Below are 18,155 nucleotides of genomic sequence, written 5' to 3'. Positions count from 1 at the left end.
CTAATGAACGAGCTCGAGCTGAAGCTGAGGAAGTTGCTGGCTCTTTTCATGGAAACCTCTGATTCAGTGGAAACGACGGCAGGAGGGGAGGCAGCCGAGACCTCCGCCGCTCGCTGCTGCCCTTCCGCCCGCTGAGTCACCCCGAGGCCTCGCTCCTCAGCCCGGCTTCGGCCGCCCCCCGCCGCCCTCGGGGCCGGGCCCCGCGGCAGCCGCCTCCCCCGCTCGCCTCGGGTGGAAGGGAAGCGGCCAGCCTACCTCCGGGCCGGTCCTGCTCCGCGGCTCCCCGCCGCCGGGCTTGGTGCGGCGGAGGCCGGCTGCTCCCGGTGCCTGGGCCGGGGCGAAGCGGGGCGATCCGGGGCGCGGCGGGCCCGGGCCCCCGCCGGAACCAGGCTGGCACACGAGGAAGCGGCGGGGCCCGGCGGCCGAGCGGGGCGTGTCCGTGGCGGGAGCGTCCCGGCCCCAGTGAGCTGTCACCTCCCTCCGGTGTGTGTGTGTGTGGGGGGGGGCGCCAGGGGAAGAGCCCCGCAGCGCGCTAGCCCCGACCCTGGTGCCAGGCTCCGTCTCCACGTGAGCGCCTGGAGGTGTTAAAGCCGAGCTGCTGAGGCTAGACTCGGCCTAGGAACCGACTTTCCCTCTAGAGAGAGGGACTGTAACCTGTCAGCGGTGGTATGAGCGAGGCCAGAAAGGCAAGGATGCTGGGTGTAGGGGAGAGCGAGGAGAGCAGGAGTGGTACAGATGCAGCTCAACCTCAAGTACTGGCAGAAGCCTTAGGGACCCAATAGCAAAGATACTTTTCAACTGAAGATTGAGGCAGAACATAGGACCTGCTAAAATAATTTATTTCCTCCAGGAAGATTAATGAACATGCAAGTTACCCAGAGAAGTGATTTGTGAAATACAAGCTTCTCACCAGCTCAGGCTAAAGGGACAACATAACACTGCAGCTTTAGATGCACACATGAGACACAGTTCTTTGAACACAGGTCACGCTTTATTCTGAAGTCTGCTTGCCATTATTCCAGCCTTAGCGCAAGGACCATGCCAGGACATAAGTTACCAAAATAAGTTACATTAGGAATGGTTACAAAGCATTGTTTGCTGGGAAAATAACCAGCACCTGTCTCCCCTATTTTAATAATAGGATCTCCTATTACCATGGCAGAGTAACTCCTGCCTCATTTGCCAGCTGCTTAATGGCTGCAAAAAGGTTTCATGCATGGAGTTACTTGCACACAAACAGATGATCCCTGAAGTCACGTAGATGACTAGGAAAGATAATCACACTGCAAACTGGCATGCTTAAAAGAAAATCCCACCTTGCTAAGTGTTTGTGAAAGAAAAAGTGTTGGCTGATCCATAAAGAGAAGTGTCTTTTTGAGAAGCAGCCTCTTGTCTGCAGCTGTTCCTGGTCTGCTGCAGGGCTGAGCCTGAACAGAAGCACAACAGGCAGACAACTTCCTTTCTGCAACACATTTTTAAACTTGTAGGAGGAGGGAAACAGTATCAAAGGTCAAGCCCATCATCCCCTCAAGGTCTCTGCAGTTTGAATGAATTAAAAACAAATCCAACATTAAAAATAATTTGAGACCACTTCTCTTTCACAACTTGTGTAAGCAAGAGTGAGTCATTCACACATACAGCAGGGCTGACTTAAAAAGCTGAAGTACAGGTCCCCATCTCCCTTTTAGTGCAGCAGCATGATTTAAAAATTAGTAACTCAAGATATGGAATCACCCCACCTTGGTTGTCAAGCCTCCTTGCAAACTACATCTTACTGTAAACTCAGCCTGGGACAGGGAGAGAGCAGGAGGCACTCTTGGCACCATTGGAAGTTGCACGCAAGATTAAAAGATAAAGTGCTGTTCTAGCTAGGGAGCCTTAGCCAGAAGAGCTAGATTTTTTCCAGAGATCCTCCCCTGGTGCATTAGTTTTTATCTCCTTTGCAGCCAGTGCCACCTCTGTGTCTTTCTCTGCCTTCTCTCCCAGCTTCTCTAGCACTTCACACCCTTGCCCTGGGATCTTCTGTGCTCCTTTTGGTTCTTTGGGTGTCTTGGCCACCTCCTTTGATGACCAAGCCTTTTTCAATACAGGTGATTTATTATTAGTCACCATATTTTTCTTCTGCTTTCTGTTATGCTGTGACACTTCAGCTATTGCCCTGAAGGGACCCACAAGCCAGTTTAGAGGGATGTTCTGAGTTACATACTCAAACAGGTCATCTAAGGACCTTCGGGCTTCTGTCATGTGGTCCTGGCTTTGGGTCAGGGTGGTGCTGGAGAGGTCCTGGAAAGACATAGCACTGGAAAAAGAACTATAGAGCTTGTGGATATTTCGAGCAGCCTGATACACAGCTTCTTGGATGTTGCTGGGGAGGCCTTGGATGCTGGCTTTCAGATTCTCATAAACAGGTTGTAGCTGCTGGGTGATGATATGCAACATAGCTAGAGTCCGTGACTCTACCTGCTGGGAAAGAGATATAGCTCAGTTACTGGAGCAGGTGAGCTGAACACCATCCACCAGAGCCCTTCTAGGGATACCTCTGCTTGGGAGGCAGTTTTAACTTGGTTTCCTTTGGGTTGGGTCAGGCACCAGTCCACCCACAGCTGATGGAGCTTCTCCTGCCCATCCAGAGGCTTCTGGCCAACCTCTTGTTTCATAGATTCTATCTGATAGGAAAATGAAAGGAACAGCTGTATTGCAAGCACATACAATCAGAGAGGCATGAGTGCTTCCTTCCCAGGGAGGGATTGAAGATGACAGGCAGCTGGTGCAGGATGGAGGAAGAGCTTCCATCTGGATAGTAGGGCAGGAAGACCACAGACAGGAGGAAGAGGGAAAAAGCATGTTTGTACCAGTTTTATTGCCTTCTGTAGTCATGCGAGAGTATCCTGGGTGCTTTGCTTAATGTGCTGCAGTTTGTTCAGGGAGTGCTGGTAGGCTCGGTGGCGGACTTTGTTAGAGAGGGAACCCAGATGCACAAAGTAACTCTGTTGCTGTTTCTGCTCCTCCACAGAAGCCATTCCAAATCCCTCCACAGCAGCAGCCAGTTTACCTGGAGGAAACAAGAACAGAGATGCAGCTGTGCTCCACTCCCCCAGCTGTAAGTGGGGGGAAGAGGTGTGATCACCCATTGAAAAACACAAAAGCTGAAGTTTGGTGTGTAAACAGCAGAGGTTTGTAGTTGCTCAGATATCAAACTTAGGCTAGTCCCTGCTCAGTGTGTTCTCTTCAGACAAGCAGACTTGACAGATAGGTTGAAGCATGCACCCATGTGTTTATTTGCCTTGAGGCTGATGGGCAAGGACCAGCTAGTATATTCTTGAATTCTGTCCCATACCACATGGCAAGTCAGTGTTGACAGCCAGCCAACCTGGTGACAAATTCAGAGCTACCTGTCTACTTCCAAAGATGACTCTTGCAGTGTCAAGTGCTCTCTAGTCATGTGGGAAAGGATTTGCATTTACAACTGCCAGCTAAGCTTTTTCTCACCTAGTTCCTCCTCTGTTATCGGGAGGTAGTGGTCCACCAGATCTTCTGATATACCCAGGACAGATTCCACACCACCTTCCACAGCTTGGCTCACTGCCTTGGCTTTGCTTATGCTGTTGGTCACCACTGAATTAGTCATCTCCACACCCTCCTGGATAGCCTCTCTGCTCTGCTCCAAGGCTGCATTTATTTTGCTAGCTATGGTGCCATATGCAGCGTCCAGAGCCATATTGACTGTAGAAGTGACCATCGATTTGGTCTCCTCAACACCATCCTGAACAGCCACTTTGGTTAGGTCCATCGCTTCAGTCACTGTGTTGGTCACAAGATCCTTTGCACCCTGGGCAGCCCCTACAGCAGCAGTAATAGTAGAAGCAACTGCAGACTTGGTCAGTCCAATGCTGTCCTCCACCATGTGTTTACTGAGGTCCACTGCCTCTGTCACCTTGTTAGTCACAAGGTCCTTGGCACCGTGAGCAGCCTCCACAGCACTGTTGACAGCAGAAGTGACCATTGACCTAGTCAGCTTGACACTGTCCCCAACAACATTTTTAGTGAGGTCCACAGCTTCAGTCACTTTATCAGCCATTGCTTCTTTTGCCTCACAGGCAGCATCCATAGCAGATGTCACTTTGGTGGAAACCAGCTGCTTGGTGTCTGAGATGACCTACAACAGGGAGAGGTAGAGAAAGATACTTTTTTTTCTGAAATAGGTTTTCCCTCCCTGAAGAAGCTTTCTCATATGGCTAAATTGTGCTTGCAGTCTTGTGGAAGAGCTGGGGAAGTCAGTACACCTATATTTACATGGTTCACTTCCACCTGCTGAAGGCATCTCTCCAGCTTACATCAGCTAGCCGTGCCTCCTCTAGCCCATACCAGAGACTGACCTGACAAGGCAGTGCTGCTGAAGTTCGTTTCTCCAGTGTCTTCTGTACCCATAACAGTTCCATCAAGCAAGAGATCAAGTCCTGGGTTCCCCAGGAAAAGCCTTTACTTTACCTTATCTGCTGGCTGTTGAAGAAAAGGCAAGGTCTCCTCCAGTTGATCCAGTCCTTTACAGGCATATTCATTTACAAGGGCAACTAGACAAGACAAGAGGTACCAGTTTATTAATCAATTTGGAGAGGGGTTTTTGAACCTACAATGGCCAAAGCAAGCAAAAAAAAAAAAAAAATCACTATTCTGGGGTGGTATCATTAAAAAGTGAACAACCCCTACAATTTGGCAGGTTCAAATAGTCTTGCCTTCCCAGCTTTCTAGCTATTGGCAGCACATTGCTCCAGTTGGAGTGTAATACTTGCCCCTGGTGGGTGGGGGGATTGGTTTAAAGGGTTAAAAAGTGTTGGGATGAGACAGACTGAGCTAGATCTGAGATGGACACTGCTACTGCCAGTTGGGAAGCTCATAACTTGGAGCAATAGAGGAAAAGCCAGGAGTTTTTGCTTAGTGACTTAAAGAAACCACAGACAAGAAGCCAAACTTCATTTCTGTTAGCAACAGTTTCATGTCTGTGGAACTCAGGGGGTTCACTGAGCAGCTGGGAACTGCTGAGTGGAAGCCTCAGTGCTACAATTAACTAGAACAAAGTGATATAGGAGATGGATATCACCAACAGGCACATGAAGCTCCCCTCCCCACCTATTCCTCTGTGTAGAAAGGGTCACTCCAGCCTCTTCACTTACTTTGTGGCTCAAGTTGGTTCAGGATGGGTTGTGCTCCACCAACCACACTGCCCACTGCGACAGCAGCTACAGTCTCAGCCACATTGCAGACACCACTGAGGCAAGGGTGCGTCTCCTTGGTATAGTTGTAGGCAGATGAGACCAGGTTGAATGCAGAGTTGAGCAAGGGCAGGCTGGTTACCCGATTAACAGCGCTCTAAAACCCAAGAGAAATAAGTGACATTAGAGGCCCAGCCTCAAGCTGGTGAGTGAATACAAGCCATGTGTCTATCCAGAAAGGCCCTAAAGGGACATCCAGTCCGTCTCCTCATCCTTCTTAAATTCAGAGTTGAATGGACTCATTCAAACACCGCTAGCAAGTGACAAGCCAGAATGAAAAGTTTAAGCTCTGGGCTCATCAATTCTGAGTCACACTGGGTTTCAGCACCAAACCCAGATGTGGAAATAGGACCTATAACAGCTCATGTTTCAGAACTACTTGCACTACTTGAGCCAGCCCTGAGGTTTTCTCTTGAGCAAAAAAAAGTTAGTGTCTATATTAACTGAGTTTATATTTAGCCACAGCTTCATATAGTTAATCTTTGTGCTACTCCCAGCCTGGGTTTGAGGTGCTGACAGAAGTTAGTTTACCAGCATACCTGGCAGCGGGTAGTTGAACTGTTGCATGTTAGAGTGCTAGCTGTCCTGGCACCTACCGCTTGCTGCTGTTCCTCAGCTTTTAGCTGATCTTTTTTTGTGGTCTTCTCTGATGCCATGGTGAATTCAACTGCAGCTGAAAGGAAAAACAAGAGTGTAACAGCATGAGTACAGCTTAATTTCCTCCAGTGAATGAAAGTCTTAGCAAAACTGGTGAAAAGCAGAGGGCAAAGTTGGGATCCTTCATTCAACATGTCCTAGGAACATTAGTGTGGCATCACAAATCTTTCTTGCAAGGGTGTGAAGATATTTGAGAGGCTCCTTGATTTATGAAGGACAAGGATTTTGAGTCACCTCCCTTAATTCCCAAACAGCCAATTACTTTTAATAACCATCCTACTTATTTCATTGCCGATAGTGTTTGACTGGCTTCAGAGTTGCAGGTTAGAAGTGGATGAGAACTATCCTTTCTGTCATGCATTTTTTTCCTGCTACAGATGCTTCTGGTTCAGATTCCCACTGCACAGGCTTTTTGCTGGCCAAGGACTGGAACGCTTGAAGGAAAGATGCACCCTGCAGAAGCGGGGCTAATAGTGGGAATCGCTGAATGTCCTCTCACTCGATCATGACAGATTGCTGTCCTTCTAACAAGCCCTGCTGAAATGCAGCCGCAGCAGGGCTTGTTAAGACAGCAGTATAAGTAATTTTTTATTTTTAGTTTTCAAAATGTGGCAAGCTCAAGCAGTTTAATAACAGCTTAAAACCAGAAATATTTTGAAAAAATGTCTGAACTTGCTTAATAACCTTTAAGGGGGAAAAGTCCCCAGATTTCCCCCACTTTGTCTGAAGTAGATATGGGTTTTACGATGGCTTAATCCATTTTCCTCTTTGGGGGTGGGGCATGGAGGGGTGTGGGAGGAGACTGGCAGGACTTCAGTTCCCATCCAGAAAGGTGTCAGGGCCAGAGACTGAACAGAGGTGCTGAAACGGCAATAGGCATACTTCACCCTTAGAAGTGTTCAGTGTTCGTAGCGCCTTTCCTCTGGAGTATCCTTTGCAAAGGACATTGAGATAAGAGTCATTTTAGAGTAGTCCCACTATGCCTGTGTTCATAGTGGGGAACTTCTTCAGCTTCCCCACTACTGCCCACTCCAGCAACACTGGCAGTCTCACAGCTCTGGGAGGGATATGAAAATGCTTCAAAGTTTTCCCAGAGGAATGAGCCAGGTTTCTCAGCTGCAGCATTCTGGCTGGCTACCTTAAAACATGCACTCCCATCCTACTGACCAGCTAGGCAGGAAATCTCTCCTCACTTCCTGTGAAACCAAGTCTCAGAAGTATTTTCATTACATAATGGGATTAAAGTAGTATAAAAATTATGCATTATCTTGAATCTGTAGTGGCTTCCCTAGTCTAGACCTGAGTTGGTATCTGGACACTCCAATATTGTGCACCAAATCCAGGATTACTTCTCAGCCTTAGTCAGGCACAGCAGGGACTTCAGCATATTTGTTCTTCAGTGCAGTGTCTGCTTTTTCCTCCCTTGCCAGTTAATTCCTATTCTTAGAATCACTATGGCATTTTCCAGTGAAAACCCCCAAACCAAAGTTCTCTACAAACTGGATTCCCAAGCCAGGCACTGCTTCAGGCTCACTGGCAGACTCTGCCCAAAAGAACTTGCCATCTGATTCATGACAAAGCCCATTGTCTTGTTTCTTGTGTTCTTTGACTTGCGTAAGGTTTTTATTTTGCTGTGGAAACAGGAACAGAGAGCTGGGGAAGAAGCAGCAAAACAAGCATTTGTTAGCCCTGGGCTGACTAAGGACAGAGCTAGGGGAGACATCTCAAGATGCAACTTGGCAGGATGTCAGATATTGCTGCATTAACTGTGCAATTAGTCGGCAGTTTGGTAAGATTCAAGCGTGACAGGGATGCAGAGTGCTACATGCCTACAGCAAAAGTTGTCACAAAAGTTAGGACCTGTAGCTTTTCAAGTGAGAAGCCTGGAGCCAGTGCTCTTCTGCACATTCCTGGTAACCACCCTGCCCAGGGGGCTGCCTAATTTAACAGCACAGCAAAAATACATCTTGAACTTTATCAGCTGGGGATAACTTCTAGGAAACTGCTCCAAACAAAAGCAGGACTTGAACATAAAGTCTCAGTCCCAAAGTCCACAGGCTTTGCTCACTTAGTGGTTATTCCTCTTGCTCTGCTTTAGGGCAAATTTGGTTGTTTTTTTTTTTTTTTTGAAGCCAAGCAAGCTGAATCGGTCTGCAGCCCTGTCTTAGGGCAAAGCACAACTATTTCAACACCATTACAAACAACCCCTGTTCTCAGTTATTTTACTTCTAGGCAGGTTGCAAAAACTCAGACTGCAGAGTGTCTTACTGGCCTTGGTGTCAGGGTTAGCACAGAGACACACTGCAGCAAAAAAGCCCCCAAGAGATGAGGGCCGTAGTTGCTAGCATAAATCAGGAGTAACTCCTTGGCTGATATAAAAGCTAGTATAAGGTTAGAATCAACCTCTGAAGTAGTAGGAGCGCATCTTAATTATGGATGCAACTGTGTCAGTGGCAATCCTTGCAGCAGAGTCATGTTAGAACACGGTTTGCGCTCCTCTGTGTAGGAGGAATTGGGGTGTGTTGCAACACCAGTATTTGTGGTATAGGAAAGTCTTATGAGCCCACAGCATGGTTTTATTTTCTCTTTCTAGTCTCTCCCCTGCAAAAGTGCTGAGCAGACCTTCAGGGATTGCAGGAAAGCACACTGCTTAGCAACTGTGGGTCAGTTGTTCCAGAATCCTTTGGAGAAAGGCACAGCTTCAAGCCAGGGTATTTGCAAGCGGGAATCCCAACAGGCAGACCCCCTGCGTGGGAACCACCGGGCAGAAGAGCAGAAACAGCATCACTGCTTTGTACGAAAGTGACAACCAGATGGTTTCATACCATTGCTGCATGAAAAATGAGGTCACTGTTGGAGAAAGTTCTTGAAACAGGTAGTTTCACAAAGATTAAACTCTTCAGTGCACAGTTCTGGCATGGCACAATAGCTTAAGTGCTGATCGTTGCCTAATATGGCACATCTGAGCTCAGTGAAACAGCAAGGGCAACGGCACCAGACCCACCAAGCTGCTCTGCATTTTCCCTGCCTGGGTCCGACTGTCAGAGCCAGTGCAACACACTAGCCTGGCAGAAGAGCACATGCTTTCCTGCTGGGCAAGCACCTCCCTTGACTTCTGTCACTCTGACAGTCACCAGCACACATAAAAGTAGTTCTTTAACTTGTGTAAGGTTTTCTTTTTCCTGTGGAAGGAAGCTCTGCCCCATGGGGGTAGCCTGCTGTTACACTGTCCTGCAGACAGAGAGGTAGGATCTGGTTGTTCAGGAAGCTTTTCTCCCCTCCAAACTTGTTTTACCTTGGGAGGACAGATTGAGCCATAGCTAGCATGCCTACTTCAACAGCTTAACTGGCGATTCCTTATGACCATTAAGGACAACAAAGCTAAATTTAGTGCTTTAGATATGAGTAGGGGTGGCTAATCGGGGTAGAGGTATTAATTTGTGGTTAAAGCACTTATTTACATTCTTTTCGAGATTTGCCAGTGATACCCCAGGTACCATAAATACAGTCAGCAGAACTGGGTCACAGGATGCCTGCTGCAGCGGGGAATGGCACTGCCCGCAACCCAGGGAGTTGTTTGCAAATGCTCCGAGGGCAGAGATAGTTTTAGCAGGAGGATCAGGTGATTTTCAGCCTTGGCCTTAGGACATTAGTTCCAGAATTGCTGGCAGAGATGCCCATCTAACCTTTTTGGAAAAGCCATCAGCATTAGGGAACCTAAAAGATTAAAGCCACTTTTGCAGAGAGAGGCAGGGTTTCCTCCCCCCACATCCAATGGAAATTAAGCACCACTGGCAGTGGCCATTACTAGGTCAGTAACTCCTTGGGACAGTGCGTATATAAGCTGTTCAAGTTACTAGAATTTGGAGATATTTTAGGGAAGAGGGGAGGGAGTTTAATTAAACAGCTTCTCAGCTTTCTAGTACTTTCCATGTACCAATTTTTCTGTGAGGACAGACACCTCTGTTTCAGACGGAAGCTGTAACTTGCAGAGCAAGCAGCGTGCTGCTTGCCCTTTAACGCTCATTTTCATCTGGACGTTTCAGCAGAACCAGCTTTAGTAATTGAAGTCCTTCACAGCCATACACAGTTTCAGGTAGCCTCGACCACATTTAAGAACCCTGTTAGGCTTGACAAACATCAAGCTAGTTTGCCAAGTGTTCCCTCCAGCAAGCTGGCAGAGCCATGCATGGCTGCAGCCGCCACCTGCGGAGACATGGCGCTCTTGAGCAAAAGAGAGGTTACCTTGTCACTCAAGCCACCCCCTTTGTTAACACTATCATCATGCCTACACCAAACAATCATGTGAAATAGCTACAGGCAGGCCTAGCAGCACTGTCAACAGGAAGGGAATACCCAGCTGATCCATCTGCCTCCTGAGGCATATACCGCTTCCCGCAGCATCGACACAAGTCAGCGGTGATGTCCAGGGTGCACATCACGCACCATACCTGCGTGGCTGTCATGCAGCTTTGATCTCCAACAGGCAGTAACCAAAAATCATGGAACAGTTTAGGTTGGAGGGGACCTTTAGAGGCCATCTAGTCCAACCTCCCTGCCATGAGCAGGGACATCTTCAACTAGATTAGGTTGCTCAGAGCCCCATCCAGCCTGACCCTGAATGTTTCTAGGGATGGAGAAAAGAGAGCTTTCAGACCCAAAACTACTCAGTCACAAATCAGAGACCCATAGCATTACCAAGTCATCATCTCAGGGCTAGGAAGAAACCTTTAGGGAAGGATTTGAAGCCTTTCAGCTCTTCCCCAAGGCACAGCAGATACAGTATACCACCATAAGATGCCACCTTTGCCCTCAAAAGGCCAAGACACCCCCTACCCACAGTAAAGCAGCAGAGACATAGCACACCACACTCTGCTTTCTCACAGAGCTGGAAAAACCCCACAAGCACGACTGGGGGAACCCAACCCCTCAGCAGGTACATTTTAGCCTCAACACTCCCCAGAGCCAGGAGCCAAGGGCTGCAAGGACAGAGCCAGCTCCAAGCCCAGCCTCCACCCTCCAGCACTGGGAGGGCTGCAGAGCCCCTGGGAAAGCAAGGAGCAGCCTTAGGGACTCCCATCCCAGCCCTGAGCCAAACCACCACCCCCACAAACACCTCCCCACCAGCCCTGCCTTACCTGGCTCCTCCAGTCCCCAGCACTAACAAGGCAGGGAGGGCTGGGCGTGCCCCACATAAATACCCCCAAGGCCTGATGAGCAGCTGAGGGAGCCAATGGGGACACTGCAGATGCTGGCCTGGCCAATGGGGAGTGGACAGGAGTGGGTGGGTGGGAGGTGTGTGAGGGGTGGGGTGAGGGCCTTGAGGACCCTTCCAGGGACCAGGTGGCTGTGGGGTGCATGGGGGTGCTGTCCCCAAAGAGGGACATACCTGCTGGGACATCTCAGAGGGCCCTGTTGGAGGGCGGCCATCCCCGAGCGCTTTGGCCTTGGGCCATGCCGTGCGTTGCCCCACAGCAGCTGTGGACAGGGATGCATCCCCGGCATGGCAGGGTGCTGAGGGACGCAGCTGTTGGAAGTCTGTGGGGATCTGCCCCATGGTTGCAAAATGGGCTCAGCCCATCAGCCTACAGGCACCGCTCCTGTTCCCATGCCCTTACATGCTCATTCGGCTGAATCTCTGAGCTGGATGATCCTGCTTGCCACCATGTCAGCCCAAACGCACTGCCTTTCTTCTGGGAGCCAAGAAAAGCCTGGCCAGAGACTGAGCTACTCCTGCAAACCCTGTAGCAAAGCCCTGCTCACAAAGGTGTGTCTGTGCTACTAGGGATGCGGATTCAAGCATGGGCCTTGCCCTCCATCCACAGTGTGGATGTGAAACACGTCCTCAGCCTGGGTTTAGCTGTAGCACTGGAGCTGGTTGGAAGGAAGGTGCTGGGGCAGGAGTTCAGCCCCTGTTCCCCAGGTCAGGGGACCTGTTCCCCGTGTGGGCCCATGCCGGGTTGGCCAGTGCCAGAAGGCAGCTTGTGCGTGGCTTTTTCCAAAGAGCGGCTGCATTAGCAGCCAGTAGTGCAGTAGCAAGGTCCAAGCATGGGTGCTGGGGCTCAGCATGCTCATGCCTGCTCTTGGGCTGCTCCTTGCATGGCATCACAGACATTGTCAAGAAGCCCCAGAGAGCAGGACATGGGGTCTGTGATGTGAAAACATCAGTCAGCCGTGATGTTTTCTTGGCAAATCTCTCCAACGCTGCAGCATGGGTGCTGCCACTACCCAAGGCACAAGACATGTTCTCCCACTCTCAGCCCTTGCCTGGCTACAGCAAATGCGTGATGGTGAAACATGCTGCTTCTCAAGTTTTTTGTGATTTCCAAGATGGGAGTTGCCTTTTATTGTTGTACTTGCAGAGGACCCAGCAATGCAGGACTCAGCCTAGCTGAGGGAAGTTTGGGCTCTTTAATAGCAATAACAAAGAATGAAAATTTTAGTTAATGCTTTACTTTTCCATTTGTGCCTTTTCATCTTCAGATCTCAAAAACTGGTTTGAAACCATCAATTATGCTTCCTGCTGTCTGTTTTCAAGATCAGTAGGGGAGGAAACTGAGGCACAGGTAAGAATTATCTGAAGTCTTCTAAAGCTATTAAACTGATTGAGTCACCTTGTTTTTGGCTGGTGAATGCAGGAGACCTTGGGTCTAATTTCTGTATTGCCCACAGAAAGCCATGAAGGCAGTGGGAGCAGGAGGTTGTCAATGGTTTTTGAAAACATGCTGTTAAGCTGACAAAATGTAGACAATTATAATTTCTCAGCTTTGAGGTTAAAAGGAATCCCCCTCCTTACTTGAGTCAGACTTACCATGGAGTTGTTGGCTGAAAAGACCTCTGGAGCTCAGGTAGTCCAACCTACTGCCTGAGACAGGACTATTAGCAATGCTAGGTCAGGTCAGCTGTGGGCTTTGTTTAGCTGAGTCTTGGAAAACTCCCAGGGATGGAGAGCTCACACAGCCTCTCGAAGTATTGGATCCAGTATCGCATTATGCTCCTAATGAAGAAGCAGTTCCTAATGCTCACTCTGAACTTCTCCAGCTACAAATTGTGGCTTTTGTTTCTTGTTTTACCATATGTGCTGCTGTGCTGGTTTTGGCTGAGAAGGGGTTAATTCTCCTCACTGTGGGGGTCGGCTACCTTTCCAGCTTCCCGCGCTCTGCCGCGTGGCGGGGGGGCTGGGAGGGGCAGGGCCATGGTGGGGACGGCTGACCCCGACTGGCCAATGGCAGGTTCATTCCATACCATGTGACACCATGACCAATATATTGAGGGGGGGCAGTGGCAGCGCGGAGGCGGCGCGGCGCCGCGCCGGGTCGGCGGGCGGCTGCGGCGCGTGCGGTTTGTTCCGGCGGTTCGTTCCCCCTCTCCCCTCCCTTCCCCCCTCCCCCGGGGCTTTGCGCCTCTCGTTGTTCTCCTTTACATTGCATTTCTACTGTTGTTTCTTTTAATTTTAATTATTAAACTGTTCTTATCCCAACCCACGAGCGTTACCCTTCTGATTCTCTCCCCCATCTACCGGTGGGGGAGTGAGCGAGCGACTGTGTGGGGCTGAGCTGCCGCTAAACCACGACAGTCTTTTTGGCGCCCAACGTGGGGCTCAAGGGTTGGAGATAACAACAGCTGCTGGTCACAGCACCATGTTGTCCTTTTTGCAGTTGGTGTTAAAAATCGGTGTTGGTTGTTTGAGTCTGCTGTGTTCTGCTGTGATTAGTAATGTTTTGCCTACAAGATTTGTTATACAAACACTCGTTTTCAGCTTTATCTGGTATTTGGGGTTTTTGCTGAAACCGTTACTGTACTTCGGATACCACCTTGTTGAGTCAATTAGCAATCATACCTCCTCCTCGGAGAGATTTTATATGGAGGAAATACAGAATAATACCTTTGCAACTTTGTTCTATGATGTCTGTGCCTTTGTTACAACCTTTTTGTATCTTGAACATCCTTGGGTGGTTAAGGTGCACTTATTGTTAGTTTTTGGGCATGTTGTTTTGGTTTTGACTAAGCAACTTAAGAATATCACCCAGAAATCTGCCCCGAGGCTTGATAGTTACGAGTGGCAGGGCATGTGGGATAGCATGGGCAAATACCTAGGGCAGTGGGCACCCCCAGTGTTTTGGAGTTTCACCCCCGAGCAAGTGCAGAATCCTAAAAAACTAGTAGAATATTTGGAAAAAGTATGTTGTTACCCTGGGAACTCCAGAGAGACACAAATAACTGCAACATGCTGGGGTCTGGCCCATGCATACCGAGCCCTGCTCAACAGTATTCAGTGCCCCCAGGGGGAAGAGAAGGTCTCTGGATTGAAATGCAAAGTGACTGGCACTGTAGACAATCCAGCCCTGACAACAGGCACTGCAGCCACTCAAACCCCCACAACAAGTACCGGAGCTAGCTCAGAAAATAAACCCGTACCAGTATCAGTTGCCCCCATACACAAGACAAAATATTGGAAGCGGACATTAACTCGTTTAGAACAGGATGATGAAGAACCAGGGCCATCGCGGGGAAAGGAGGGAGAAGTAATAAATGAAATAGAGACCACCCGATCCCTGTCCTTAAGTGAGTTGCGAGATATGCGAAAAGATTATAGCCGTTGTTCAGGTGAGCACATTGTCACCTGGCTGCTCCGATGCTGGGATAATGGGGCCAGTAGCCTGGAACTAGAGGGAAAAGAAGCCAAACAATTGGGATCCCTTTCTGGGGAAGGGGGCGTTGACAAAGCAATTGGGAAAAAACCACAAGCCCTCAGCCTCTGGAGGCGACTCCTGTCCAGAGTGAAGTAAAGGTATCCCTTTAAAGAAGATGTTACATATTGCCCAGGAAAATGGACAACTATGGAGAAAGGCATCCAGTATCTCAGGGAATTAGCTGTGTTTGAGGTGATTTATGGTGACCTGTACAATCAACGGTCATCCAAAGATCCAGATGAAGCCGAGTGCACACGACCCATGTGGCGGAAGTTTGTATGGAGCGCACCATCTTTGCGTGCAAACTCATTGGCAGTGATGTCCTGGAAAGATGACGAGACACCAACGGTGGCAGAGGTGATAGATAGACTCCGGGATTACGACACAAATATCTCTTCCTCGCTCGTCTCTGCTGTGGAGAAGCTATCCCAAGAGGTCCAGCAACTCAAAGAAGATCTGTCCTACTCCCCACCTCGACAGAGCAGTGTCTCAGCTGTTAGGAATAAGCGTCCTTTGGCTCAAAGAAGGGGATACACACCACGGGCCACCCTATGGTTCTACCTGCGTGACCACGGAGAGGACATGATGAGGTGGGATGGCAAGCCTACTTCGACCCTACAGGCACGAGTACATGAACTGCAAGGAAGAACAGTCACTGAGGGAGGCTCTTCCAGGAAAGCTGCTGCTCCAGTTTCCAGCGAGCAAGTCCCCAGACAGAGGAGTAGAAGCACTGATTTTATTTCTAAGTGTAATAGAGGGACTCCTGATTCACATTTACAGGAAGTGAGTTGTGACTGCCATGATCAAGACCAGAGGGGCCCTGCCTCCAGCCGGGTGGAGGAAAGGGATAACCGGGCTTACTGGACTGTGTGGATCCAATGGCCTGGCACGTCCGACCCACAGGAGTATAAAGCTTTAGTGGACACCGGTGCACAGTGCACCTTAATGCCATCAAACTATATAGGGGCAGAACCCATCAGCATTGCTGGAGTGACAGGGGGATCCCAAGAGCTAACTGTATTGGAGGCCGAAGTGAGCCTAGCTGGCAATGAGTGGCAGAAGCACCCCATTGTGACTGGCCCAGAGGCTCCGTGCATCCTTGGCATAGACTACCTCAGGAGAGGGTATTTCAAGGACCCAAAAGGTTACAAGTGGGCTTTTGGTGTAGCTGCCTTGGAGATGGAGGAAACTGAACAGCTGTCTACCTTGCCCGGTCTCTCAAAGGACCCTTCTGTGGTGGGGTTGCTGAAGGTCAAAGAACAACAGGTGCCAATCGCCACCACAACAGTGCACCGGCGGCAATATCGCACCAACCGAGACTCTCTGATCCCCATCCATAAACTCATTCACCAACTGAGGAGCCAAGGAGTCATCAGTAAGACCCCCTCACCCTTTAACAGTCCCATATGGCCAGTCCGGAAGTCTACTGTTAGTCTCCACTCTCCATTAGACTATCGTGGCCTGAATGAAGTCACTCCACCATTGAGTGCTGCTGTGCCAGACATGCTAGAACTTCAATACGAACTGGAGTCAAAGGCGGCCAAGTGGTATGCCACAACTGATATTGCTAATGCATTCTTCTCAATCCCTCTGGCAGCAGAGTGCAGGCCACAGTTTGCTTTCACATGGAGGGGCGTCCAGTACACCTGGAATCGACTGCCCCAGGGGTGGAAACACAGTCCTACCATTTGCCATGGACTGATTCAGACTGTACTGGAACAGGGAGAAGCTCCAGAACACCTTCAATACATTGATGACATCATTGTGTGGGGCAACACAGCGGAAGAAGTTTTTGAGAAAGGAGAGAAAATAGTCCAAATCCTCCTGAAAGCTGGTTTTGCCATAAAACAAAGTAAGGTGAAGGGACCTGCACGAGAAATCCAGTTCTTAAGAATCAAATGGCAAGATGGTTGTCGTCAGATTCCAATGGATGTGATCAACAAAATAGCAGCCATGTCTCCACCAACTAGCAAAAAGGAAACACAAGCTTTCTTGGGCGTTGTGGGTTTTTGGAGAATGCATATTCCAAATTACAGTCTGATCGTGAGCCTTCTCTATCAAGTGACTCGGAAAAAGAATGATTTCACATGGGGCCCTGAGCAACGACAAGCCTTTGAACAGATTAAACGAGAAATAGTCCATGCAGTAGCTCTTGGGCCAGTCCGGGCAGGACAAGATATAAAAATGTGCTCTACACTGCAGCCGGGGAGAATGGCCCTACCTGGAGCCTCTGGCAGGAAGCACCAGGGGAGACCCGGGGTCGACCCCTAGGGTTTTGGAGTCGGGGATACAGAGGGTCTGAAGCCCGCTATACTCCAACTGAAAAAGAGAGATTGGCAGCATATGAAGGTTCGAGCTGCTTCAGAAGTGGTTGGTACTGAAGCACAGTTGCTCCTGGCACCCCGACTGCCAGTGCTGGGCTGGATGTTCAAAGGAAACATCCCCTCTACACACCATGCAACTGATGCTACGTGGAGTAAATGGGTTGCACTGATCACCCAGCGGGCTCGAGTAGGAAACCCCAGTCGCCCAGGAATCTTGGAAGTGATTATGGACTGGCCAGAAGGCAAAGATTTTGGATTATCACCAGAGGAGGCGGTGACACGTGCTGAAGAAGCCCCACTGTGTAACAAACTGCCAGAAAATGAGAAGCAATATGCCCTGTTCACTGATGGGTCCTGTCGCCTTGTGGGAAAGCACCGGAGATGGAAGGCTGCTGTATGGAGTCCTACAAGACAAGTAGCAGAAACTGCTGAAGGAGAAGGTGAATCGAGCCAGTTTGCAGAGGTAAAGGCCATCCAGCTGGCCTTAGACATCGCTGAATGGGAAAAGTGGCCAGTGCTCTATCTCTATACTGACTCCTGGATGGTGGCAAATGCCCTGTGGGGCTGGCTGCAGCAATGGAAGCAAAGCAACTGGCAGCGCAGAGGCAAACCCATCTGGGCTGCCACATTGTGGCAAGATATTGCTGCCCGGGTAGAGAAACTGGTTGTAAAGGTACGGCATGTGGATGCTCACGTCCCCAAGAGTCGGGCCACTGAAGAACATCGAAACAACCAGCAGGTAGATCAGGCTGCCAAGATTGAAGTGGCTGAGGTGGATCTGGACTGGCAGCATAAGGGTGAACTATTTCTAGCTCGGTGGGCCCATGACACCTCAGGCCATCAAGGGAGAGATGCAACATACAGGTGGGCTCGTGATCGAGGGGTGGACTTGACCATGGATATTATTGCACAGGTTATCCACGAATGTGACACATGCGCTGCAATCAAGCAAGCAAAGCAGGTAAAGCCTCTGTGGTATGGGGGACGATGGCTGAAATATAAGTATGGGGAGGCCTGGCAAATTGACTATATCACACTCCCACAGACTCGCCAAGGCAAGCGCCATGTGCTTACAATGGTAGAAACAACAACTGGCTGGCTGGAAACATATCCTGTCCCCCATGCCACTGCCCGGAACACTATCCTGGGTCTTGAGAAACAAGTCCTGTGGCGACATAGCACCCCAGAGAGAATTGAGTCAGACAATGGGA

At 49.6% G+C, this 18,155-nt stretch overlaps 1 protein-coding gene across 1 annotated transcript; it reads right to left on the bottom strand.

The window, feature by feature from the left end:
* Positions 1-825: 825 nt before the first annotated feature.
* LOC142049660 (perilipin-3-like) lies at positions 826-6,194 on the bottom strand. Its single transcript, XM_075077595.1, is given in 7 exon segments — positions 826-2,460; positions 2,538-2,666; positions 2,853-3,052; positions 3,490-4,156; positions 4,489-4,571; positions 5,172-5,367; positions 5,867-6,194. Coding segments are annotated over 7 exon segments (2,052 nt in total). The 5' UTR covers positions 6,062-6,194; the 3' UTR covers positions 826-1,878.
* Positions 6,195-18,155: the final 11,961 nt, after the last annotated feature.

The sequence above is a fragment of the Phalacrocorax aristotelis genome, chromosome W (genome assembly GCF_949628215.1).
Source record: "Phalacrocorax aristotelis chromosome W, bGulAri2.1, whole genome shotgun sequence".
NCBI lineage: Eukaryota > Metazoa > Chordata > Aves > Suliformes > Phalacrocoracidae > Phalacrocorax > Phalacrocorax aristotelis.
The sequence above is the reverse complement of the archived record's forward strand: the minus strand, read 5'-3'. Positions and strand labels throughout refer to the sequence as shown.